The sequence below is a fragment of the Arvicola amphibius genome, chromosome 9 (assembly GCF_903992535.2).
Source record: "Arvicola amphibius chromosome 9, mArvAmp1.2, whole genome shotgun sequence".
Classification (NCBI taxonomy): Eukaryota; Metazoa; Chordata; class Mammalia; order Rodentia; family Cricetidae; genus Arvicola; species Arvicola amphibius.
In genome coordinates, this window is record NC_052055.2 from 16,100,250 (window position 1) to 16,128,246 (window position 27,997).

Consider the following 27,997-nt stretch of genomic DNA (forward strand, 5'->3'; position numbering starts at 1 on the left):
GTCTTTCCATCAATCCTAGAGTGAGACAATTGAGGTCTCTTTGGGGAACTTGACACTAAATTGAAAGATAGACCTGTAAGAATGGAGAAAGAGTAGGAACATCCCTTCAAACGGATCTATTTGACATCCATCCTTTCTGAAGCTCAGATGCCAGCTCTATAGTTCTTCCAGCAGTTCCATTGTCATCAACGGCATGGGTGGGAATTGCAGAAGCATTTCCTCACAGAGAGAAAAGACAGGGGTTCTCCCACTAGCACACTCAGGGCTCTGGGAGAGCTCTCTGTGTGGTTCCACTCCTGGCTTCCTTGACTTCAAGCCACGTCTCTTTCATTTCTGTCTTGACACCATTTCTTTTACCTCTCTTTGTGCATTTCTGATAAAGATCCTCCTCACTGGAAATGGATCAATGGGATAATCCGGGGTGATCTCATCATCTCAAAAATTCTTAATCTGACTGCATCAATATTTTTTTCCTAAATAAGGTAGAATTTACATGTTCTCAGTATTACAGTATAAATAAATGGGTTTGAGAACTGCTTACAACCCCATCAATATACCACCCTTCAAATTGACATCTTCTTTCTTTTAAAGAGCTAAGCAGTGCAATTTTTCATTTGTTTATGGTCAGAAGGACTTTATTTGATCTCCTGATGTCAGGAGTGTCACCTGTGACCTGTTCCATGTGTACATCAATCCCGACTTTGGAAATTCTCCAGTGTTTTGTATGGGAAGAATCACTTTGGAGTTAGCCCTGAACCACATTTGTTCATTCCTAGAGTTTTTAACAGTGTGGTCCAAGAATTTGCATTTTAAACAACTCTTAGATGTTTGTGATGATCAAAGATGAACAGGGAAATTGGGAGTGTATAAGCCCATGATTGTCTTGTTGAAATAAAAGCGAGAGGGAAAGAAATGAAAAATAATTTGAAAACTTTAATGATGTTATTTATATAGTATGATCATAAAATCTTTTAAATAAGGTACATTCAATTTCTCAGAGCATCTAATATTCAGATAATTTATAGTCCATATACTTTCTGACATTAAACAACTGACTATATAATGCATTTTTCTATAAAATGATATTACATCTTACACAGATAAAATTATATTATAAAAACATTCCACACTGGAAAACTGGCAGTATCTATTAGAAAACCCTACAAAGTTTCTATTAAAAATATATTTTATCTCTTTTGTCATAACAATAAACAAGAATATTTTTCTTTCTAAAATTAAGTCTTACACCATTTCTCTCTAGGATGATAATATGTACAAATCTTATATCTGAATGAATATAAATAGCAATACTGTAATAGTCTTACAGATATATTAGTAACTTTTACAGAAGAACATTGGCTTTCTAATAAAAGCCTCTGACACAACTGAAATCTCAGAGCTTTTTAAGTTAGAGATTCCCATATTTAGAGAGATTCAATGGAGTCAAGATTGTGTTACTATTACTATTATTTCCAGTTGAATTACTGCAAGCAGTAATAAGAGAACACGTAGTCAGTAGATACTGGGCCAGAAATGACAGCTGGATAAACTACCGGGGATTTGTCGAACACTGGGGGAGACATCAATTCTTTCTCCATATCCTCGTTTCTTTTAGTGCCCTGCAACAAAGCCAGCCATGGTTGGTGTAAGAAATAAATTTCGGTGATAATTTTCAAAAGAAAAGTACTTTGAGTCAGCTTAGGTCCAACTACAGATGAACATGAAATATGGTTCTTGGTAGCAGGCTGTTAAATAAACTACCGAAACCTACCCCTGGTTGTCTAGTCAACTCCCCAACCCAAATTAAATCTTGCGAGGGAAAACTGTCATCTTGCCTAAGAACCTGAAAATGTGACAAGGCCCATGCACCTGATAAGCATTCCAATAAAGAGAACGCAATAGACAAACAGCACAGAAAGAAGAATAAGCCATGGCTGACATACAAGATAGCAGAAACCTTCTGGTTACTCAGCCATGAGGAAAGGCAGAAAGGGACCTATGTTTGGGGCTATAAAAAATACCCTCCCCTCTCAATCAGCATGGCTGCCATTCTGTACTGACCCCTGGCTTTGCAAAGTTACAAAATAGCCCGCTTCACTTCATTGCTCAGAATCCCCAATAGTCTTAATACGAAGTGTGTGTTTGGGGGTGTCTTCATTCCCACCGTCGATGTGAAACGGATCACTGTGCCTTTTCAAGGGCCTCGAGAAACAGTCTTGTCCATCCATCAGCATTGGCCCATCCTGAAGAAACAGCACAGCGACCATTTCTAGTTACAAACAGCTTATTTTTACGGACTGGACCTGGTTCCCTATCATTTCTAAAAACAGCTTCTGATACAACCTGTACATAGTGAAGCTGTGTAGAAACCTGATGGTTTTCCTCAGACTGTGGGTGACCGTTTTGGGAAAGTGGTGTGTTTTCAAGTGCTTGAGGGCATACATCAAGCCCTTCAAGGTGTCTTGGTCTCCATTTTTGATTCTCCACAAGCTGAGCAGCTTGAGGAGCTGCTCGCTTGGTTTACATGTCTTCCTCGTTCTCTCGATGTCCTCTGGGCCAATCTTCTTCCCAGGCAAGCTCTCCATCAGGACCTGAAGCTGCTCTGCGGTGAGGTTGGCGTGGCCGATATGCCGCTGAACGCTGCTTTCGCAGAGGTCGATATCTGTATGAACCAAAGAGATGCTCATGTCATGCTTACTCATCTAAGACCCCAGACAGACACTCTCACGCAATTTGTAACTTCAGATTAGCCTCTCCAGCTCTTCCTTAGGTGACTGAAGTGACTCTTGTTTTTTTTTTTCTGATTGCTAAGATGATATTGTTTTATGTTATAATACAATGCATACAATCTCCTTGAAGCCTCCAACAACAATCTTTGTGGGAAGCTCCTGTTTTTGACAGTGAGCAATGGAAAATTCCAGACTTATCAACTTCAGCTTTCCAAGCAAAAGCTGCAACTTTAAAAATCACAGCATTTCAGGGAAGGAAAAACAAAACCCAGAAATAAAGCATTCAGGCTCTTCATATTATAATGGAAATTTCTTGAGTTGGTATCCAACCTTGGCCCTCTTTGACAAGAGACACTTTAGTCTTTAATAAATACACACAGCTCTGGAGAAGCACCAGAGTGTGGCAGATATGGAAAGGCAGCAACAGGAGTCCAAGAATAGCAAACACATAGCCTGGAGGGCATTTCAGCAATGAGCTTGGGCATAAACATAAGAAGGAGTAACTAATGTCTCTATTAACGACATGAGTCATTTACTATCTGTGAGCCTTAAGGCAACTCCGTTCGTCTTTCTGGGCTGCAATGTTCTCATTTATAAAGCAGGGAATTGGGTCCCTTCACATACTGACAGTCCCTGACTTTCCATTTCTTTTTATTTTTGCTTCAGGGCTAATTATAGGTTCAAAGAATAATTTTTGTTTTGCCAGAAACACAAGAAAAGTTTACTCTGCATAAGTGAAGGCGCTGGTCTGTCAAAGGGGAAGTAGTTCTCATGAAATCCTTGCTCTGACTTCCCATGTATGCACTTTATGGGAAGTGTAAGGAAACTATGTCAATAGCAGGGAATAGCAGGGTAATTTCTGCTCCATGCTGTCTGCATTAGGAAAACCCTTTTTCATCTCTGTGGCATGTCCTCATAAGTGGTAGCTGAAGCTGGCATTCTTTCCAGTGTATATCATGAAGTGTCTAGTTCATGTGGATTAAGATTGATTTTCCCCTCTTTAGGTCTCTTCTTTCCGTCCCTCCATGCCTTGCTTTTTACTCTCTGTGCTATTTCTAAAATAGATTCTTCAGGAAGCGCTAGCACATTCAAGTATATACTTTTAGCCAGTCCTTTCTTCTAAGAAACTCAAACGCTTATTGGATGTTACTAATAGTCACCACAGATGTTCCTAAGATGGTAATTTGGTTGCAGGCTCTACAGTTAGGATTGATGAGAGGTTACCTACAGGACACGTGGTGCCCCTCTGAAGAGAATCAGCAAGTACAGCTGAGTGTGAAAAGTGAAGCAAGGGTAGAGGGACCAGGGACTTTCTTCCAGGCCACCATAGCTAGAGGCTGAGGAAACAGCTAAGGAATCTGGGCACAGAGTCCCATCACCCCCAGCAGCTTAGTCCTGCATGTAAGAGATTGTGCCTCTTCTTTCAATTAGTGCAGAGGAGAGAACAGAACCTTCCTTAGCTGTGACAGGAATCCTGTCTACACTATCACTTGATGAGAAATTGTTAGTTCCGAGAGGATCCCAGTGAGGGGGAACACCTGTCCCACCACATAGACAAAGAGTCCCCTTCCTATTTTATGACAGATAGGTGTCTCTGATTGCTGATTGCCTCATTTATTTCAGGAGCCCGTACCTTGGATGATCTTCTTCACCAGGTCTTGGTCTTTGTTTTGATGCTTCCATAGCTTCAGGAGTTGGAAAGTTTGTTCTTGCGAGCTGTGTCTCCGCTTTATCCTCTCGACACTCTCTGTGTTCACTTTCGTCCCGGGCAAATTGTCTACCAGAACGCTGAGCCAATTTGGCGTGAACTTGGTAGGGACAGCAAACCTGAAGAAGGCCTCTTCGCACAGGGTGACATCTGCAGGAATGTGGAAAACAACGGGATTCACTAAACACTTTAATTTCCCACAGTCTTTCCAACAAAATAATAAACAAAGCAAAACCAACCACAAAATGAGCATGCGGGTTGAGTTTTCTCTGAGAGAACATGCCAAAACAGGAAGGTTGAAAAAACAACTTTCTTTTGTTTGCTCTTAGTAGAAGAGACCAGCTGGACTTGTGTGTTGTCTAACGTTCTTTTGTTTTCCTTCTCATTTTTTTAGGGGAGGGGTAAGTTGATAGATGTTTAATGAGAATTTAATATAGATACTCATTAATAGGCAAAAATTAAATGACTTAATGTAAATATTAATAAATTGTTAAAAGTTTGCTTAGTGACTATTGGGTGACACAAGGTCAGGGTCAAAGAAAAACCAAAACACAAAATTAGTGCCTAGAAGGAACTTAAACAATAATCAAAATAGTATATTATTTTACATGCAATCAAAATAGCATATTATTAGCCGGGTGGTGGTGGTGCACGCCTTTAATCCCAGCACTCGGGAGGCAGAGGCAGGCGGATCTCTGTGAGTTCGAGACCAGCCTGGTCTACAAGAGCTAGCTCCAGGACAGGCTCTAAAGCTGCAGAGAAACCCTGTCTCGAAAAACCAAAAAAAAAAAAAAAATAGCATATTATTTTATGTATATGTGGCAAATGTATGGCTTATTGGTATAAAGAAGCAGGGGACATAGAGATGAGGGTTTAGACATTAACCAACTACATTTATCTTAAGCAAATTTCAGTTTTTCATAAATATCAAAGTATATACAGTGAAGGACTTGACATATACTAAGTACTCACTTAATTGCAAAAGTAAAATGCAAGCTGAAACAAAGCAATGTTAAGGCTGAAATTAGCTCTTTCCCTCACCCTTCCTAAAGTAAAAATTAACTAAGATATAAGATATCTCAGTGGAGTGTCTGGGGCTATAAAAGATGCCTGTGTCTATTCCTATATTTCATGCTTCTGTGTAGTAGAGAAAGATCTTTGGAGAAGGTCACGATGGCTTGCATCATTGTTTGTCCTGATGCCTGAAAACACATAGCACTGGTGTGTGAGTCCCACAGTCCCTTGTTGAAATCAGGGTGGCGGGGGCATAGGGACAGGGAGAGAGAATATACCAATCCCATCACCAACAGGGAGTGGTTTGCACTGTATGTGGGGACTACAGGCGAAGAACTTAACACAGCTAAAGCATCCCGGAGCTCCCATGCAATGAGGATATGACTGGTACTGAAGTCAGGTTTTCCCTTCTGATTTTTTCAACAGTTCACTTCATGCTGCTTATTAGTTGCTAACTTATCCTCCTGCTAATATAGAGGTTCTTTGTCACGATAAAAATGTGAAAGTTAGTTCTACAATTTGAAGTTTGTTTGGGCGTAAGCCATCAGCTTGATACCATCAATGGGCAGGCTCTACTTAATTTTAGTGTGGAAGAAAGCAGTGGGGAGGGTCTAGGGCTTGAGATGCCCTTGTAATCAGTGAATAGATGCAGATTTTTTTTTTGTTTGAGTTTGAGCTTTCAGCAACTGTTAAGCAAGTTAAGAGTCAAGAAAGACAAAACGTGAGTTTGTGTTGCTCTCAGAGAAGGAAGATATGCTGACACGGTAAGAAGGCAATGTGGTTTGGGGTACAATTACCTATTCCGCATTTTTGCGTTGCTTCTTTGTTTCCAGAACATACGTTGTCATGGGATGCATTTCCTCTCTGAATTAGCAAAAGGCCAAGTGCACTGCAGTTTGTGTGTTTCCTACAGGGGGCTTTCGATGATGTCTCATTTGAGAAGAACCCATCTGGACATCTTTTGCAAACTGTGTTTCGCTCCGGGGTTCCTGTGGAAAAATACCCAGCAATTTAGCGCCTTCTTCCCCAACCATTTCTCTGCAGATAAGCACAGTCCTGAACCAAGTTTTCACTGCTACCACGTATTGCGGGAAAATTTCCGAATCTCCAGTTTCCACTCCATTAGACAGAGATAACAAACCATCCACAGTCAGCCCCTCCGGCTCTTTCCCCTTCTTGCAATACCCACGCAAGTTTGTAGTGCTGTTACCTACAAAATGCTCCTGAAATGGGAGATGAAAAGAGAGGAGGGTGGGGTACTCATTAGTCCTGCCTCTGATGAAGTGCCAGTAAGGCTTGTCAACCGTATTCTTTGCACAATTGCTTCTGAAAAAAAAATCATCACGATAATGGCTGTGTGTCTGCTTTACTGTCGCTCTTTGAAATCAGCACCCATTGAAGGTTGCATCGTTAAATTCCAATCATTTCTTACAGAAGTTCTTTCTCTCCAAGCTCCTAATTGTGAAACTTGCTAACCTTGGGAACAGCTCTTTATAGCAAACTTTTGAAGGTGCTGGTAAAGTTGACTGCTGACTCACAAACGTAAGCCCAACATTAAGCTAGATAATAAACAGATGATGATACAGCATTTGTTTACAGTTTGGAGTAAAGAGCGTGCTTACAAGGTAGCTACAAGGGTAGCTACAAGGGTATTTTACTTCATGCTTTTAAGGCATTTAATACCTTTGAAGACATTATTGGTTTCAAAACTCTAACCCAGAGACTTTCAATAGAGATGCCACTGAAAACAAATACATTCAAACCCTGGACTCTGTTATGCATCGACACTGTACACAGCATACTGTATTTGCATATGAAAATATCTCCATCTAGTGTAAGCTGGCTGAACAGATTCAGGCTTCAGTATTCAAATGTAGATTGCACAGGCCAACTCTGGCTCATGCAAGATAACAAACACAAAGGAGACAAATGAAAGCTACCGAAAGTTATTAAATTTCATTTATTAAAAAGCCCCACCTTCGTTTCATTATGTCTTTTACCCATCCTAGAAAGAAAGTGGTAAAACAGGTTGGTTCTAGTCTAGTCTTTTGCCTCTTCCTTTATAAAAAGATTGGTGATTCATTGACCTGTAAAAATGACAAAGGACTAGCGCAGGCAAGGAGGAGGAGAAACCACAGGCCTAAAGTCTCACGCAAATGCTATTTGCAGCACTGCAGTGACATTGTCTTAAGAACCACCCTCACAAAACAAAAAGGAATTCTTATTGTTTGGTTTTCAGCATACCCTCTTACATTCCTCTCCTTAAGTGGAACCCTACTGCACACTAAGTTCTACTTATTTAGGCATCCGGCCTCTGCCAGCCTGCTGAAAATAAATGACCCGAGTGTATGGATCCAAAGTTCCATTTACAAACTGCCACGTTATCTATACAGAAAGTGAATTTGTTGTTCTTCAGGTACATGTTTCTGGCTTGAGTTTTCTGAGATCACTGAACAAGAAAGCCATATGTAGAAAATAGTTTCTTAGGCAAACTGGCCTTTCCAATTCTTTAACAAGAGGAATCCAGGAAAGACAGCTACGAAGTTTCTATCTCCTTGGAGGCTTCCTCTTATAATCTCTCTGAGTAGGGCTTCTTTTAAAACGGACAACACCTTTGTGCCTAAAACAATGGAATCCTCTAAATAATGATTTCGCCTTGTTCGTGTCAATAGAAATAACAAGCGTCTAGTCTAGCAGGCAAAATGTGAAAGATGACAATGAGAAGATGGATTGCGAGTCACTACGACAGCCCTAAGTACGACAGCCCTAAGTACGACAGCCTTAAGTAACTCAACAGGAAGGAGAGGGCTGGCCAGCAGGCACATAGAAAGAGAAGAAGATGAAGCAATCTTGGCTGCAAAACAACAAAAATAATTATCAGATATTTTGTAGAATAACACCACACCGTCCTTGCTTCCCTTTGGTCTAGAAACCTCATATTTTCCAAGCAGAAGCTCCTTGCAGGTCTTGGGAGAGAAAAAGTTGAATAAACACCAGTATGTCCTTTGCTCTAAGTCTCCTAACTCTCTCCTATCCCCCCCCCCCCAAGTATTTTCATGTTTGTGAGGGCAACAACCTTATTATTTCTGTTATTTCCACAAATTTCAGCTCTTGGAGCTGCATAGTCCATGTTTAATTTCTGGGTCTGCATTGACACAGCTCACTGCACTGGAATAAAGAGGCTTGCTTGACTTTTTCTCGCTGTTGGTTGGAATAGTATTGAGTCCCAAAGTGTCACTCAATAAAAGTTCCTTCTCATTCAAATGCTCTATCCAACAGCTTCCTGGGGGTTCTCGTATAGCACACACTCCTTTAAAGACTCGTTACGAAAGAGATGAAATAGGTTCCAAGTTTTTGTTTGGGGTTTTGTTTGTTTGTTGCCTTGCTTGAGACATGGTCTCACTCCATAGTCTGGGCTATATCCTTGGCTAGCCTCAAACTTGTCACCATCCTGCTGAGTCTTTAGGGATGGGAATCCCCAGGCCTTTGCTGTTAGACCTGACTTTAATTGTATATATGCTTTCGGTGAATGCCTTCAAATGAAAACACTTGTCACCTAAACTTAAATTTACCACAAGCAATGAACTTGCACTAGGCAAACGCGTACCGCAATGGAGGGAGGCTTGCGGCTGGTAGCTACTTGCTAGACACCAGGGCTGCTGATTCGCCCTTACAAGGCTTAGAGAGGCACGGGACAGCCTCCCATGGAGGAGAATGAGCCAGCTTAAGTCAAGTGTGCTGAGTTAAGGACTCTGCTTTAAAGTGAGTTAGCAGAATTTACAGGGATCCCGCCAAGTGGCTGCTCTTCATTTTCCTAAGCCACAAGCGGCTGTAGTCTACAGTGCCACTTTGTGTATGTGCTAGAAAAGGAAAACGGGTGTCGCCTTCCAAAGTTTGACACTAGCCCCAGCCCGTGCTGCTGGGAATGCAAAAAGAGAAAGTACTTGTTTATACACAAGGACTTCCTGTTGGCTTGACGATCTGTTTTGTCTAAGATAAAGAAAAAGCTGGTTGGAGGTTTGCTACTGTCTTTATCCTCCCAAACATTCAACTCCCATGCCAAAAAGAGAACCAGCTTCATTTTTAATAATGAAATGTATTTCCCCTAGCCATTCCCATTTTTACATAATTAATTATAACTGCTCATTGTTAGTGCTCCAGAGTCTCATTAATATCTGCATAATTACTCTCTTGGTATCGATTAACATTTCTGATGTTTGTCACAAAGCCCAGCAATCTGAATCTGTCCACGCCGAAGTGAGACGTGGTGGTGTATATATCAGCTACTCGTGGTGCAATTCAGACGACGGGCCTTTACAATGGAGCAATCCATCACTCGTCTCATTAGGGAGCAATTTGCTGCATTTGAGATTCCTCCCTAAATTACACTGTAGTGGCAAAGTATTCCTTTGAGAAAGCTCCTTCGGACACAATCCATATACACAGCACACAGTGAACAGGTACTGTTATCTTTTATCAGGACAAGTGTCCCCTAAACTAGCTACTGTCTGGTTTTGCATGGTCCTAATAGGTGTTGTTAGGCATTATACCAGATACCTACCTGCCTGCACCACTCCGAACCCCGGGGCACAGCTCCTGTGCTTCAAGCAGAATTCCAACTCCAAGTAGCGCCCTTCCTCACATTCGCACACACGGTTGTGGGTACGGTTGCACTCCTGCTTCACGGACTGCAGTTCCTTGCACACTGGGCTGCAGTACACACACTCATCACTGGTGTGCCAGCTGTCTGTATAAGAGTGGTCAGGGCAGGGGACACACAGTGTCTTCCTTCTCGTGGTACAGTGCTGCTTTAGGTAGGTGCCAGGAGGACATTTGTCACACAGGATCTGACGCCCGGTTTCTCCATCATAATGAAGGTACTTTGGAGGAACGGGTTCCTGGGTGGTCCATTCAGGGATATCCAGGAGCTAGAAGGGACACAGTGGTTAATTAGGATGGAAGTAGGGTGGTAGTTCTGTGCAAAGGCAACATCTGAGTCAGGAGTCACTCACTACCTAACCTTAGTAATGCCTTTCCAAGGAGACCCAACACAAACAAGGTTATAAAGCCATAACTTTGTTTCCAGTGGTTTATGCCAACTTCCAAGAGGATAGACAGAAACAAGGTGATACATACTCATACACAACTGAAATTTAAAAAAAAAAAACTCAGAATAGCACTAATGATACTGGGGGCACTAATTAGTAACCATCTGAGACATCATCAACTCGGGGCAGAGGATCATCTCTGGGTCAGTGAGTGGATCATGCATGGAAGCAGTATGGTTCTATTGGTGTGGAGTTTGGCTTGGGAATACAAATACAATACAATACAAATGAGCCAAAGTCACGTGTTGATTCTGATGTATGGAAAGAATGAACTAAGAATTACTTTCTTGTTGACTTGACAGCTAGTTACTGAACCTTCACTGTGGGCCAGACTCTGAGTACTCCAGATATAGTTCTAAGTTAAATAGTTCAGAAACTCTGGACCATGGAGTTTATGGGCCAGTCAGAGAAGAAAGTACATACAGTAAAATGAAGTGGAATATTAGAAATCAAGAAATATTTTAAAGATAAATAGAAATCTGGTTAAGGAGCCAGGAAACGTGGAATGGAAGATGCGGAGATCATAATTGCTAATGTGGTCACAGTTACTGGACTCGAAACCAGATAATGGTTCATTCAGTTTCCTTAATTACTACTTAATGATAAAAAGCAATGTAATAAAATATTGATGAAGTGGGACAGTACAAGATTATCAGTGACCATTCATAGTATTCATTCATTCATTTATTCATTGATTTATCAGTGCAGTAGATCCACATGAAATGTCTCCTAGAAATCAGGAACTACACTGAGTCTTTCACGAACACAGTCCCTTCAAGCTCACAATCCACTGGGGAGAATTTTAGGATTTTAAGGTTGAAAGTTTTTCCAATAGGCTTGTGGGCTGGTGACAATCTTGTCTCACATAGGTAAAACACACGTAGAAGAGGAAATGACTGCCTCTGCCTAGGGGGAAACATTGGGAGACAGGCACGGTTCCAGAAGTTGCCATCCATCATGGCTAGAAGTCTGAGATGTGGGCTAGGTTCTTTTCGAAGGACCAGCTGCACATAAACTCTGTCTCTTGTTCTGCATCCCCAAAGGTCTTCCGAGAACGTTGAAGAACAACTTCACGCTAATTACAAGAAACCTGTTCTCAGAAGCAACAGTGTCGTCCATGTATAGACGGTGGCTTGCTTGGTTTTTAGAGTTTGTTTTTGGTACAGGGATCAACACTGACTGTTCAGAGGTTTGGGGAAAGCAGCAAAACAAACACACTTTTTCCCTTCAAACTCTCTTGCTTGTAGAGCTCAGGAAAAGTTCCCCAGTTACCACCACACACACCTGGGAAAAGCACACCCAGCTAGAGAAACAGCATTCTCTATTCAATCAGATGTGGCCAAGGTGAAGACCAGCCCCTTTCACACGCCTTCAGTATTTTAGTTTAAGTGACTCCATTCACTTCCAGTGGAACACAGCCAGTATCTCAGACCGTATAGCTGATAAAATGAAAACAAAATAAAACAAAATATCCAAGACGATGGATTTTTTTTTTAGCAGAGAGGATTTTTCAGAGGGCTGCCATGTGAAACACTCCAATCAACATGCTGAGGGGGGAGGAGTGAAAAGTCAGGCCTGCTGCTTCAGCAGGACACCCTATAACTTGAGGGGTTCAGAAGAAAGCAGGTCCTTTCATTTCCCTGAGGCAATTTATTTGGCATGAAAGAAGCAAAGAAATGACTGGCTGACTGATTGGTCATTTGAATATGCTATGAGACATGTTTTCAGGATCTGGTTCAAGTATTTCTCTAATCCCTAGTGCTATGGCATGAGGTTTGCCTAACACAACACACAAACCCATATGAAAGCAATGAGACACACTATTCTTCTTTTTTTTTTTCTCTTACTGTTCACTTTAAGTTTCCTGGAAAGTCACATTTGAGGGCTCTGTCTGCCTTCAGGAGGTCTGGCTCAGAGGTCCAGAGAGGCTGTTTATCTCAAGGACGAGTGTCCTGTGCCCATTTGATCAGGGGTCAAGACGCTTATTCGTGCATTGCCTTGTGATGATGATGACTCTGTTACTCAACTGAGATGAAGATGCGAGAGGGTCAGGAAAACAATAACAGCTGCTCGTGTGCTTTACCTTCCAGAGCCACGGAAACACCAACAACAGCTTAGTACTTCTAATCTGGAAATACAAACTCTGGAATGCTCTAATACCCAGACTTTTCCAGCTACCATGCATATGCTCAAGAATGTCCAGATATTGTAAAATTTAGGCTTTTAGAATTTGGGAATAAGGGGTTTCAGCTGTCAAAGCATAAGTGGATAGTCTTAAAACATGTTTAAATGTCAGAATCAGAAATATTTTGGACTCCGAGCCTTTCAGGCTTAGACTCTTATCACCAAAAACACTAATACAATCTGTGTTTTCCTGGGAAGTTGACATGATATTGCTGTTTCCCTGCACCAATACCATGGAAATTAATCATTTCTTTAACATACAGGGAAACTGGGGTGGGAGAGGAATTTAGAAACAAATGAATAAACAAAGTGTGGATTTAAGAATTAGGAAGTAATTAGTAGAGACAAGTTCCTCAAGACTGCTGTGTGGAACTAAAACCCAGAAGGCATTGAAGAATGATGGGCTTGTTTTCAGCGAGTTCAATTGGACTTCTGTGCTTTGCTCGGGAGAAAAATTCCACTTTCGTGAAAGGACAGAACTCTGTGTGGTCAAAATTGGATAGTTAGGCCACAATCATTGGTTAGCCCCAATCCCCACACAGAATTTCTGGACTCGGTGGCTGGGCAGAGGTTGGTCAAGATGGATACAGCTCTTCTTCCTCATTTTTCTCTCTTCCTTTTGCCCTGCCTGGAGCAATGAAAGGGTCATGCTCCTAACGTTAGTTATTGCTCCTTTGCCTACTGATAAGATTTTGAACCTAACAAGGGTTTAAAAATAAAGTTCTGTGTAATTCAATCTCCAGATATCCCTGAACATCTGCAGAGGCTGAGACACATATACACACGTCTGCTGAGACTTAACACGCTTTTTTATAGATGGGAAGATCTTCTCTTTGTTTCATGTTTGGTTTGTAAGAAAAATTAAGTGTAACTTTTCTTTTTCTTTGTATTTTCTCTTTTGCCCTCTCTCCATTCTCCACCGAACCATTATCTGATCCAATCACCTGTACTCAAAAGTAATCTCTAAGTCCTACAGTCTAGTGTTTCTCATCAGTCTGGGATTTCTTCTGGAAGCTTCCATACTACTCTTCTTGAAAGCATAAAGTTCTGTCTCTAGAGGTTTATTACCCGCTTCCATGCTAAAGTTGTTACACCGTTAAAGAATCTTCTATGCAGACACATTTTCTTATCTACCAGATGTTTACAGAGGATGAACAGACTGATGCTGGTGAGCAGATTGAACTCACTCTCTAGTGACTTGTCTAGCTTCACCAATGCTCTGTTTCTTGGATTTGACAATTTAGTTAGTAATGATCTAAGAAGCAAGTCTCCTCGTATTACCCTTTCAGATTTTTGCTCTCTTTTATATAGCAAGAAACCTCTTGGTATGGAGTCTTTTTATACCAATGCCCACTTTTCACGTTCATGATCACCTCTGCCTTCTACCCCGACTCAAACAACAAGGGATTTCACTAGAACCTTCTATCGGCTTATTTGATTTTATGACTTCCTAAAGCACAAAAGAATACATTTCCTCTGGGTGGTTTATTTTTGCATTATGCAATACAGGCAGGCCCGTACTACTGGGCTTACTCTCTGGTCTGCAGAACCATGAATGAGCCAGTGGGTTTCCATTTATAGAAGATTCATTAAGAGCATCCCACGCAAGCCTGGAAATAGTCAGTTGGTTTGGGAGTTCCTTTTGTAATCCCCCGTCATGATCTTTGCCACAGAGAACTATTTGAGGACTGTCCAGAGTTAGCTAAACGTCTGGTCAGTTTGTAAACCATGCCATATTTGAGTTCCTCTCAGCAGTTAAAGGAAACATTCAAGTTACGTACAATTGAGATTTTCATGAAGATTGTTTGTAGTATAAATTACAAAAGTTATTAAAATTAAACTCTTTTCACAATAAGTTCCATTTATTAATTTTTTGTTATTCGTTTGTAGTCCCCTATTTCCCCTCCATTCCTTAATTAATTAGCTCATTCACCAAACATTGATTAAAACAGTCATTGTTCTCTCGAGGTGCAACAAGATGAAGGACTCAGTACAAACCCAGACTGATGTAAGGTATGTATAAGCTACTCACTGATATTTTTTTTAATGGAAGCAGTAAAAGAGACTGGAGATGAAGGAAAGGATTGAACAGACAATTTGGTCAGAGATTATGAAGAGTTGATGATAAAGGGGGGAAGGGTAAATGAATGTTGGCTGATTTTGGCCAGAAGAGATGATAACTACCGAAGCAGCTGACTCTTGAGTTTCCTGAGGTCTCTATTAGTTGTTGAAAGCAGAAGTGTGAGTGGGCATGAATAAAGGGAAGTATTTCAGGTAGGAAGATTTTTTTGTACGAATGTAAGTAATGATGCTAAGCAAATGGCTGGAAATACATAGTGCATTATCCAAGGATATTGTATACAAGCAGAAGAGGGAAAATGCACAAACTTAGTATTTGCAAATATTTGTGAAAGGGGATGGAAAAGAGAAAGTAAAAATGTATGGATATTATATACAGTTCTAAAAAGCATATGGAATGGGTCATGACTAAGTTGTTAAAGTCACACAACCTGGCAAACCAACTGTGAATTAGCATGCTCTTCCCACTGGAAAGTTGGAGAAGCTGCATTTAGACTATGTTGACCAGATTGCGAATTTAGTTCTCCCACTACCTTGGTGACCCTGGGCCAGGAATTCCTAAAATGAGAATGATTCTGAATCTTATGTTTCCCAAATACTTATTTGCAAATCATTAGGAATATAGAAACTTCTTTTCTTTTAATGGTCATTATCAGGTTTTATTCCCTTAAGCCTCCCTCAGCTCCATCTCCAATCTTGCACAAACTCTCAGGTATGTGGCAGGGATTATGGGCCAACTAATCAAAATCACATTTCATCTTCACACCATAACTTTCTGTCTTATGTGATTGGGTAAATGAACCTTAGAACAATGTTGGGGCATCTCCTCAGATCAGAAAATGTATGTTTTATGTTTATTTCATTTTTCTTTTTACGAAAAATACATTCTTTTCTCATTTAATATAAAGAATATAAGACTCCGATAACCATGTGGCATAGCTATGTGTGCTGATGATACAGATAGTAGAAAATGAAGCATTTTGAATCAGATCTATTACTGGAGATATTTTGTATTTCATGGTCAATAGGGAGTTGCACACCTAACATGTGCCCCCAAATTAATTGTCTATCTATCTTTTTCTTAATGATCTCCAAAATGGCCCTTTGACTTGTCAGTGAAATTAATTTCAGGTTGGGATTGTAGCTCACTTGGTAGAGTGTCTAGCAAGCATGAACAAATCCCTGTGTTCAATCCCGTGTGATAACAAGTCTTCGATGTAGCTAGATATTTACTCAATCCTGCTTTCTATATAAAACTCAAATAATTGGGGGTTACACAGCATAGATAACTACCCAACATGTAAAGGATACATTGGCAAGGACAAGAACACAGCCTGCACTTTCTTGTCTGTAGAATGACAGGGGTGAAAGATTTGCTCAGAGAGTTTTTTTTTAATGCATCTTTCATTTGCATGGAGTTGTGTAAGCACTGGTTCTTTGTTACTTAGCCTCTGTGAACAAAGACAGTTAGCTCATTGGAGAGGTTTATCTGCTGCTGCCAGGTCCCTTCCTGAGGAGCGGGCTGCCTAGTAATTTCCCCACTAACCAGTTATTTGGCTCAGGGTTATGTCTCCAGGTAAGGAAGTAAAAGCAAATGAATTGAATCTGTTCATCGCTACATCTGTGCTCCGCTGCCAACTGCTCTCCCAGGCAAGTTGGGGAAAGGAAACACGAGCAACTATGATTTATTAGATGAATCACCGGGCCAAATTTGTCTTGAACTTGCTTCCCCTGAGGCTGAAGAGCAATCCCCAGGCAAAATTTAACTTTCAATGTAATTTTTGTTCACTTCAGAAGTTTATGTTAGTTTTCTAAAGGCATTTACATTAATTAGTAAGGTTTTGCATGTGCTTAGACCCAGCCAGAATGAACAAAACAGATTTGCTTATGAGACTTGTGCTAGAATGGAAAAGTATTACAGGTGGTTAACATTTTACTGATTAACCAACATATAAAAGAAAAAAAGGTCCAAATGAAAAGCTAACATTCAGGAAGAAAAAAAAAGAGCTAGAGTTATGGCTTACTACAAAAGATACATAGAAATCTCACATATTTTAGGTTCCTAGATCCTAATGTTTCTTTGCTTAGTCATATGATAACCACCTTGTTGGTGACATAATATCAGTTCTGGAAAACAACGTCACCATAGTACTGGCTGCATTTTTGCCTGGTTCTTACTATTCAGCTTACCTTGAAAATTGGCAAGCAACATTAGGCCTTGAAGTCTCTCCAGCTCCAGTCTCCTGGCATCAGAGCCTGCGAACTGGTGGTGTATATTGGTACGTTGCTACCTCTGAACACAATTTTAAGATTACATTTTCTCTTTATGGTCCTTTCCTTGGAAGATAACATATTGCTGACAACACACTGTAGAGTTTTTGCTGACTAATAAAACCTGTGATTGCTTAATTGATATAAGGCTACTGTTAGGAGAAATGTAAGGTAAGTTCTGCAAGCAGCAAGAGCAACCAAGTGAAACAGAAGCTTGAAGGACAAGGGGACTCAAACAACATCTGTGTTAATATGTAGCCATTTACTGTCTGCCTTTGTTGTCTGAGGAAGCACACTCTACGTCCTGTGTAGTATGGAAAATAACAGCCTTTCCTTTTATAATATCACTAGATAGCAGTCTGTAGCTGAAGCCTATTCTTCACATGCTACTGTCCTTCGTCCACCTACAAGGGGACATGATTATCTCCATTTTAAACATAACGAATTGAATTATAGAAAGTTGGGTGATTAGTCAGAAATGGCAAAAATTGCAAACCTTCGAGGGTTCAAACCCAAACTTGCTTGGAACTAACCCTTTAACAACTGAGTCTTCTGACTATAGTCTTGGGAATAAGCTTTCCAGTCTTATCAATGAGACAGACATGGAAGTAACTGTAATACCGATGTAAAATACAATATAATCTGCCACTTGTCTATCTACTCATCTATTGAACTAATTCTATCTCAACCATCCATCAGTGTGTTCACTCAAGTTGATGCAGGAATTCTCCCATTTGCCATTGAAGCAGCTGACATGAGGCTCCGGTAGAAAGGCCTGTGAGACTGGAAAATTAATTGCATCGTATGCCAAGCAGTAGATTCTCAGTAGTGCATCTCCATGCATTGACCCTCTTCCCTTTCCCACTCTTCCCATCGCTTGCTTGATCTTTAATCTCCATGCTTTCACTGTCTAATAAGCCATAAACTTCTTGCCTTGTACTCAGTTACTTAGAGAATTTGGGTTTACATTCACATCAAGTAGAAAGATCATTGTAAAATAAAACAGCATCCTCCTTAAGCTAAAAACTAAATGGGTCCAGGAAGGAAAGAAAGTATACATAACCACTTTTTAAAAGCATTTGGCTCTGGGGGCCCTACTGTATTTATCCTTCATACCAGCTGAAAGTTCTGGGGTGAAGGTACACAAAAGTCTTCGTTTGACTTGATGGCATTTTTCCACTGGACTCGGTTGCTAGATATTAGCATGCTCTATAGCAGAAACAGAAAAAAAGTCCTCATCTGGGTTACCTTAGGAAAACTTGAAATTAGTGAAAACTACACAACTTCTCTGAGTTCTCCAGCTTCTAGTCTGTGACTCTCTGCACGCTAGGCTTTTTATTTTTTTAATAAAAGACTATGTAGAATGTGACATGTAGATGTGATAGTTACTGAAAATAGTAACCAATGTCTTTCTGGTTTATATCTGCACCCTTCGCAGGCATTTAAGTAGGTTGCTAATGTAGAGGCATGAAACTTCAAAGAGGAAAAATCAGCTGGAAGTAATGAAGTAATAGTCTGCTTGGTGATGCTCCAGAGTCAGGTGTCTAATTCAGTCTGCTACTAAACATCCGATAACTGCTCTAGTTTGCAGGCTTTCTATAATGTTTGTTGCCTAGAGCTTTTAATTTTCAGCCAAATAAAGATCTCCTTATTTGTGAATTCTTGTAACTATTGGCTTTGTTGGTGACACCCTTCACCGTGACTGTGTCTCAGACATCACACATAATGGGGTGTTGGGTGATGAGCCAATCAACACACTGAGTTAGACTGCAAATAAGCAACTTCACAATCTAAATGGCTGTCATCAATACCGAAGGGACACTTTTCACCTGTGCTGCCATGCCTGGTTAGTCTGTCAACAGTCAAGCAAAGATTCTTGTCTAGTAAGTAATATTTGGAAACTGTTTATGTGCGTGGAAGTATGAGGAGAAAAATCAAACAACCATAAACTACAGAAAATTTAGTGAGCAACACTGGTAATAAGATGCTTGGTGTGGAAGTGAGGAGGTCATTTTAATTCACCTGAAGCGCCCATATCCCTCCTATTCGATCCTCACTAGATGGAAACTCCTTTTTATCGTGCTTCGGAAGGAAGAAAAACTGAGAATCCCTGTTTTTTTTTTTTTTTTTTAAAAAAAAGAATACAGAACACTAATGACTACTAATGACTATACCATCACACAGTAAACATCACTCATATCTTCACAGACCTGTTATTTCTTGTTTCTTCCTCTTTACTGGACGTTAAAAGAAGAGACAAGAAGCAGAGTTGGGGTAGAGTTCTACTGTCTGTCAGCTGGTGGATTATTCAAGTGTACATTTAATGGCCTTGCCAGGCTGCCTATTACCATGTTTAGAATGCCTGAAGCTTTGACATTTATTCCAAAGAGCAGTGTGCAGATGTCAAGTACTTTTTGTGAATATAGATTCAAAGAAACATTTTGCTCAATGACTCTAAGGAGATGGCTTGTGACCATAATTACACCTCTTCAGTAAGTCCTGGGGGAATGTCTTGAACTTGGCTTTTAACTAAATGGAGGATGAAAAAAAAGCCCACATTGCCAATTTCTATGTATACCAGCTGATGACAAGAATGAGGAAATGGGGGATGGTTTGGGTTTAAAAGAGTAAGTTGTGACCCTCCAGAAGTTGTGCTTTCTAAAAAGTTAGAGAACGTTTCAAAAGCTGCTTCTTGGGGGACTTCCCTGACTTCAGCAGAATTTCTTGATTTCTTTTGTATGACCAATGGAGCAAAAGAAACTTTTAACAATCATAAAAAAAGAGATTATAGCAAAATATCCCGGTAATGTTTCATAGGTAAATGAGTCTACTTGGTTTTTTATTTTGGGGATAAGCAATAATAGGTAATCAATACTTTTCTTTCTTTTTCATTTAAATTTAATTTATGTGCATTGTTGTGAAGGTGTCAGAACCTTTGGAGTTAGAGACAATTGAGAACTGACATGTGAGTGTTGGGAATTGAACCCTGGTCCTCCAGAAGACAGCCAGTGCTCTTAACCATTGAGCCATCTCTCCAGCCCCTATACTTGATTCATTAAAAACAAGTCTTGGATGACAAAACTCTGAAATTATAGCAGATGTTCCACAGATCACCTGGCGAAGCTCCTCTGTTTAGCAGAGGCACAAATGGTGGTCACTGATTAAACCTTAAAGGTAAGGGCAGAAGCAAGAAATCAGGGCCCTTCAGTCCTGCCTGGCTTACTATTCAGAGTGTTGATACACTGCTCTGCATCTGTCTTCCAGATGCGCTGCTTCTTTGGGGAGTGTTGATGCAAATTGATGGGGAGGGGATATTGTAAGGAACAGGCTCTTGCTATCGACATTTTCTAAGGATAAAATACATAAGCTTGTAACAAGAAAGGAATAAACAAAAGAACTTGCATTTGAAGAAGAAAATAAGATTGAGTGGAAGCCCAAGATGGTGCAAAGAGCAAGACTGAAAAAGCAGAGACTTTAAGGGCAAAATCAGGACCAGGAGCAGGAGGAAGAGTAGACTATGAGGAAGAGCAAGACAGAGACCAAGAAAAGCATAAGGACAGAACAAAACCACAAGAATTGACATCAGAAGAAAACAGGAAGCAAAGAATGTCCGAGGACATGGGAAAACAGATGGAGGCGCAGACACCTAACAAGAAGCATGGCAACTAAGACTTTTTTGTAACAAAAACTTCAACAGGAAAGTTAATTACCAAAGGCAGTGAGCTTGCTCAGAGCAGCTGCTGCCTTACCCTAAGTCCTAATTAGTCTCCTCACCCATTTCTCTGCTTTATTGATGGTTACTTAGGAAATATTTGCAGAGTGTTGCCAAGGCCCAGCATGCGTTAAAGTGAAGGCCTGGGGTCTTGATTTTCAAAGATGGTGGTGCACTCCCACCCTGCGTAGAATGTTAATTACCAGGGGCAGAACAGAGTGGGACTCCAATCCAGAGACCTCAAGTTTCAGTCAGGTTGAGTACAATCTAGCCATCTCTGTAATGGATAAATAACAGTGCTGTACTGTATATTTGAAGTTTGTTCAGACAGTAGATCATGCGTGTTCTCAAACACAAAAGTGCTTTGGAGAGCTGACGGACATATTAACTAGCTTTTGTTTAGAAACTAGCTGCATTCTCTCTGATTTTTATGTATGTTTTCTTACTTCTATTTTTCATGTGTATATATGTAAAGGTGTATATGTATTTGTATGTGTACAGACATACATGTGTGTACATGTGCATGTATGTATACATGTATGCAGAGGCCCGGCATTGAAGTTGGATGTTTTTCTTGGTAACTCTCCTGGTTATCCAATGCTGCAGTCTTTCAGCTTAATTTGCAGTTTGGTGTCTTGGCTTCTCTGGCTAGCCAACTTGTTCTGAGGATCCCATCTCCACCTTATGAGCCCAGAAGTTACACGTGGGCTCTACAATTACATGTCACCAGGCTCTGGTCCTTATGCTTTTGTGGCAAGCACTTTCATGGCTGAGATATCTCCCTCATTTTACATTCCCTATCAGCTGTCTGCAGGCGCAGATACTTGTGAGAAATTCCATGAAAAATGTATCTACCCAAGCCCTTGGAGATCATGTCACCTTATACTTGTGACTTGTGATGAAATATTTTACTGTGCCTGTAGAGTGCACATCCCTTACAGAGGCCAGATGAGTGGTGTGTGTGTGTGTGTGTGTGTGTGTGTGTGTGTGTGTGTGTGTGTGTGTTTGTGGTGGTAGTGGGGTAGGGTACCACACAGCTTCTTACCTAATGTGTTGTAACACTGTTCTTGTCCCTTACAATGGTCTAAACATATTCCTTTTTTAGACTTTCTATGCTAGTTATTCTAAAATATTCTGTGGTAATGAGTTCCAAAAGCTAATTATATGTCATATAAAAATGCTCTTCTTGTATCTATTTCAAGTTGGCCGGACCTCGCTCTTTCTTTTTGCCCAGATAGTTTACAGCTGTTGCTAGGATTTCCGATTCACTAGTTCCTGCTATTGTGGGTTGCTAAATTTTGTTTTGATTTTTGTTTTCTTTTCTAAACGTGGTTGCTACTCCTGTTTTTGTTTGTATTTTGTTTGGAAGACTCTAGGCATTAGAAATGAGCCTGAATGTTGTCTTCACCCTTCCCTTTCTTGACATGGAATCAGCTTTTTCTATGGCTCTCTAGGCTAATGACCTGGGTTGTTAATACTGTTTTTATCTCAAGTCCAGGCTCCTTCTGGGGGCTGAAATTTCTTGAGTCTAAGACTCAGCAACCGTTTTTGAATCTTTTTTTTCAAACATTTAAAATTGATCAGGGAAAATCCAACTATCTAATGATCCAATTGAATAACGTGGGGCTATGTTCTGCAGTCAGTAGATAGCAACACTTTAGCAGTATGGAGAACTGAGAACACCGCCCAGCTCTGCTCACACTGCACATCCAAGAGTTAATATGTGAATCCAGTTGACTTTGTTGCTCTCCTAAGAGAAAGCTTTCATGAAGGTTTTGCTTTTCCATAGCAGAAATGCATATATACAGTGATGTTTAAAATATCGGACAGATAAGTAGAAGGTTAGATTAATATTTTTAAGGATAGTCAAGCCAACCGTAAGAGGTTAAATCACAGTCACACATTAGGTAGGTAAACTCATAACATCCATGGAGATTTCTGATAGATTGCCCAGTGCTCTATAAAACATCACGATAGTCCATTTCTCTCAGCAAACACATGTACCATGATGGTGGAAACTTTGAGGGGACAAATAGAAAGAAGAAAATCTGTGTTTGCAAAAATGAACCTATGTTTCATTTACCACTCTTTCCTTGGAAAAATCTAGAAATGGCAGTTACCATTAGGTATCCAGAACAAACAAGAATGTTTTTATGCTCTTCAAGTTTTCAAATGTCCTTTTGGCAGCTGATGAATAACAAAACAAATAAAACATACACACACACACACACACACACACATACACACACACACACACACACACATCACTATGATTTAGCTTTAAGTGTGCACTTGACATCATCTAAGATGGCCTGGAAAAAGAGTCTCAATGGAGGACCACCTAGGTCTGGCTAGACTGTGGGTTATGAGCATGCCTGTAAGAGATTTTCTTATTGGGTCTGATTGCGGTAGGAAAACTCACTCTGAATGTGGATGTCATCATCCCTAAGCAGGGGTTCCTGGGCTGTAAGTCTGGACACAGCTGAGCGTGAGCAAGCAAGCCAGTATCCATGCATTCGTTTCTTTTTACTCCTGACTGTGAATGTGACCACAGTAAAACACTGATAATTTTTGATAATTTTGGCAGCTTTGCTCCATCAAAGCACCATAAGGGGCAGCCAAACACCGTTAGTTCAGGCCTTGAAAAACATAAAGCCATTTTTGGTTTGTTTTATTTTATTCTGTTTTTATGTACCTTAAGCTCCCCTAACCCTGGCTGCAAAGCAGAAATTAAGGCTGAAGGAAATTCTTTTGGTTAATGCCATGCTAAGGAAAATAGGAAAATTTTTTCACAGAGAGCCTTTATGCAGAGGGAGCATGTAGGCTGGGAGCTGTTGAGAGCAAAACCCAGAAGTTAAGGTAGTGAACAGGAAAGCAAGACCAGACGACTGTGGGCTTAGAGTCTTTTTGGACAACACTGCCATGACTTCTAGTACGCTCTGAAGAAAATGTTTGGCACAGCCTTCTTCATCCACCAATGGTATTCAGCACCTGTGGTTTTTAACCTAAGTAAAATTTAAAAGTAGATTGAAATTAAGAATTATGCTGAAGATTGCTAGGTGACCGAGGCCAGGAATGTTGCTACGGACACCCGGCAGACTACTGGGCAGGGCTGCCTGAGTGGAGTTGGGTATATATCGGATACTTCTAGAAACCATCAGAGCATCCACATTCTCAAGAGAAAAAAAAATGCTCAGCCACCGGGGAAAGGAGAGGGAAGACAAATCCAAACCAAAAGTCAGAAGCTCCAAGAGTGGTGTTATTCTAAAGGAAACCAGAACAAGGGGGCAGTTTTCCTGAGCCAAGAGCAGCTGCCTCTCCTCTCTTTCCTTCCACTCCCTTCTGCCATGAAAGGATGAATTCAGAGCTTGGCTTGGAGAAGGTCAGGGTGGGTTCTGACACTGCATGATGGATGAAGGGAAGTTCCAGCCACAGCTAAAGCCTAGACCTAAGCCAGGCGTGTTGATATTCTCTGCTCTCCTAGTAACACATGGCAACCAAGAAGGAAGTGCCTTTATGACGAGAGGCCTCTCCTTGCAGAACAGCTCTCTCCTTGACTGTGCTAGTGAGCATTCTAGGAATGCTCAGGACCAGGGACCTCTCCTGAGGACTGCCCTCCTCTCCCTTCACTGCCTAACTACCAGCGTATCTGCCGCTCTCGTGGAAAAACATGGAATATACTTTGCGACAAGGCTCGCCGTCTAGGATGTCTTGATTTCATCTCCAGCATAGCATACCCCATGGCTTGCTTGGGGTGAGGTTAAGAGGCCATCCCTTCCTTCTGTGTGTCATCAGTATTTTCTGTATGTAGTTGGTTCCAGGTTCCCCTCTGGTTGTCTGTTACCACATAGGTAGAGCTAATGAGAAGCAGAGACTTCAAAGTGGTGAAATTAATGTATGCTCCTCCCAGGTGAGAGAAGACAGGAACTCCAGAGGAGGAAAAATGTAGTCACTGTTGTTCCGCAGGCAAGTGGTGTGTGGGCACCTGAGCTGGGTCTAGCGGACAACCACTGTGCAGCTACTTCCCTTATGAGCTCACAGGAGGCTGGTTTTTTTTTTTTTTTTATTTTTCAATTCTTCAAGCATCTGGGGCTTCCTCTTTTGAAACCGTTATTACATGGCAATACTTGGCCCATATTCTGCCTCTTCCAATAGTCTGCTAGGTCTAGAAGGCAACAATGATATCTACCTGGCTACTCACTTTGTTCCCAGTATCTAGTGGAATGCTTCATACAAAGAACCAAATATCTGTAGTGCTTCTGGTTGCTACAACCTTTCTTCTCTTTTTACTAAGGAGCCTCTTTACATGTAAGTGCAGTATGGCCATTTCTCACCATTCATAAAAAAAAAGTCAGAAACCAAAGAAAGAGCAAGAACCTTCTTATTCATTTATATATTCAAGAAGCACTCGAGGCTTTTCTCTTCTTATAATGTTGTGTTATTGAAAGATTTGTTACCTATGTACATATATCTTTATATAGACCACCTATAAAATAATTATCTACTATTTGGGAAGAATTATTGGAAGAAATAATTCAGTGATGAATCTCTGAGCAGATTGTTGAAGGGAGTCAAAGTGAAAAATACGTAAAGTTAATATATAAAGTTTAAATAGAAATAAAACCAACTTCTGCTGTTGATGAGTCTGAATATGAACATAGTAGTAAGAGGGAGGATATAAGGAACCTTTTGGGGTGCTGATAATGTATTCGTAGATTTTTCTGCCAACTCCAAGTGCTCAGTTTAAGAAATGTATCTAGGCACTACCACTTGTACAAGTTCTAGTGTTCTTTTGATGCTTCCGTTTAGTGTCTCTCTGTGTGTGTCTGTGTGTCTGTGTGTGTGTGTCTGTGTGTCTGTGTGTGTGTGTCTGTGTGTGTGTGTCTGTGTGTGTGTGTGTGCACGCACACAGGTGCACATGTTCCAGGTAATGGGAGCAGAGACCAGGGGACAACTTCCAGGAGTCAGCTCTCTTTTTCCGCACAGTGACCCAGGCCTCGAATTCATGTTGCTAGGTTGTCAGTGGCCTTGACTCACTGAGTCATCTCACTGCCTCCCAAAAGTTTCCCTATCTAAAACGGTCTTCACAGTGTAACTGGAGAGATGGTTCAGCACTCGAGAGCCCTGACTGCTCCTCCAGAAGACCTGGATTCTATTCCCAGCACCCACGTAGAGCTCGTCAATGTCTGTAACTCCAGTCCTAGAGGATATGATGCCCTCTTCTGGCCCCATCCAGCCCCAGGCACACACATGGTGCACAGAGACAAACACACAAGCAAAACACACATATACCTAAAAACAAATTAAATTTTCAAACTCCTCCACGTATCCATACAAGTGGATGTCTGCTTTACATGTGCATGTACATCTGCTTATGTACATAGGCAGTTAACAGACTCGTGTGTAGTCTCCTGCCCACCTTTTCCTGAGTGACTTATTGCACATGGATGTTTCTGTGCTCCTAGAGCTAAGGAGAAGATTACAGAGCTTTTCATTCCCAGTGTGTGAGTTAGAGTTTGGAAGCCAAACACTGACTCTAGCGCATCCCAGACACAAATATTGCTCCTCTGTCTGAGTTGTAACTACATGAGTCTCACATGCTGCTGATATAACGGAAAAAAAAAAGATTTTGGCAGAGAAAAACTTCTTCATGGACGTTAACAACAATTTCCCCAAAGCCTAAGCTAAAAAGTGTTTGAAAGAAGGGAAGAAGATTCCTTTATTTTCCAAATAGCATTTCAAAGCAGCCTTCAACCCTATTTAGTGTTGAATTTGATCTGGTTATTTAAATATGTTCTAGAACCCAATTATCAGTCTATTAATACTTTTTATACTATATTATTGTTGAGAACTAGAGTAGCAAAACTTTATTAAAATATGAAATTGCACAGTTAAGTGAAAGAATGTCTTCTCTAATGCCTAAAACACGTATGTGAAGTCAGCTTAATGATGCACCAGACTGTACCCCCGCCCCCACCCTCCGATCCAAACTGTTCTACACAAGTTTCAAAAAATCTGCCCTCTCTAACCTACAGTCCGCTTCACCTGCAGTAATAAAAAAGTCAGGTCAAGGAAAGGCAAGGTGCACCACATAAAGCCTAAGTAAGTAAATACATAAGGTAAATAAAACGGCTAACATCAAGCAAAGAGTCTAAGTCTCCTCTCACTGTGTCTCCCCTCCGCATAAACTCCGAGGGAACTTTTCAGGGAAAAGCCACTCACCCTTCAGAGAAGCCTGGCATGGCTAGAAAAAGGCTCCTCGGGTTTTGGAGAGAGCCCGGCTTGGTCTCCATCAGCCGGAGGGGAGGTCCCGAACCCAGGTGGCCAGCAGCCTCCTGCCCACGACTTACCACCAGAAGTGCACAGCACAGCCACTTGTTCATTGTGGTCCTCAGAAAACCTCAGGCTGCAGCCGCTGGGTCAGTGCTAGGTGCGTCTCTGCAGCCAAAGCGATCATGACGTTTTTATATAAGGTCTGGGCAACAGGAAGTATGCCCTGCCTGCCTTTGATCTATGAAGTCTCTCATCTGAACCAACCTTATACCTTTCCTTTTTAGGAACCCTGGACTCTAGTGGGGATGCCGGACGCTTCGGGCTTAACGCTTTAGGCGCCGGAATGGGAGGATCCTGCGTGGGTCAAAGGGAGTGGGTGGCTGAGTTCTGTAGGGGGATAAAAAGAAGAAAGAAGAAGGGAAAAGCCACCTCCAAGCTGTGGATCAGGCGGCAGCTGTCCCGCTGCGTCTAAGGTTTCCCAGTCTCTTCCCGCCAGCGGCCAGCCTCGGGGCAGCTGAGACCTGCTGTGAGAGGCTGGGTTCTCCCAGGGGAGCCTCTGGGCAGCCTCTGGGCGCTGGATCCTCCACCCCAGGTTTCAACTACAGCAAATGCTTGCCGAATGTAGCAGATACTGTTCCCTTACTGGGAGAAGTCTGGAGTTTTCGTTTGGCCTATTGTTTCAACCCCTTCCCAGACCTTCTGGAGACCCCCCAAACAACCCCTCTCTTAAAGGCACGGCATTGTCCGCGGCTCTGTTGGGAGAGTTTGTGCAAAGGAACCCGCCGAAGAAGGCTTTTTTTTTTTTTTTTTAAGTTATATTTGCCCGAGGTAATCAAGAGCTAGGGAGAACCAGAAAAATAATTTTTTTATACCTGGAGTATAAACGCCTTACAAGAAACACTTCGCTTGCCAGCAACCT

General features: G+C 41.2%; 1 protein-coding gene across 2 annotated transcripts; it reads right to left on the reverse strand.

The window, feature by feature from the left end:
* Positions 1–913: 913 nt before the first annotated feature.
* On the reverse strand, positions 914–27,997 carry Tnfrsf11b (TNF receptor superfamily member 11b). 2 transcript variants are annotated; one of them, XM_038342719.1, is made up of 6 exons: positions 27,951–27,997; positions 27,156–27,243; positions 10,013–10,379; positions 6,249–6,440; positions 4,363–4,587; positions 914–2,662 (listed from the first exon to the last, which is right to left on the reverse strand). In XM_038342719.1, exons 2-6 carry the CDS (start codon positions 27,186–27,188, stop codon positions 2,274–2,276), a joined length of 1,206 nt encoding a protein of 401 aa, XP_038198647.1. In that variant the 5' UTR covers positions 27,189–27,243; positions 27,951–27,997; the 3' UTR covers positions 914–2,273. The 2 variants fall into 2 exon arrangements, with proteins under 2 accessions (XP_038198647.1, XP_038198646.1); XM_038342718.1 differs by lacking the exon at positions 27,951–27,997 and having other exon boundaries at positions 27,156–27,416.

Coding starts and splice junctions, on each gene's coding strand:
- Tnfrsf11b (XM_038342719.1), bottom strand. CDS start 27,188: ATGAACAAGTGGCTGTGCTGTGCACTTCTGGTG. Junction 10,380..27,155: donor TGTGCTGTGCACTTCTGGTG/GTAAGTCGTGGG, acceptor TGTCCCTTCTAG/CTCCTGGATATCCCTGAATG. Junction 2,663..4,362: donor GGTGAAGAAGATCATCCAAG/GTACGGGCTCCT, acceptor TGGTTCATACAG/ATATCGACCTCTGCGAAAGC.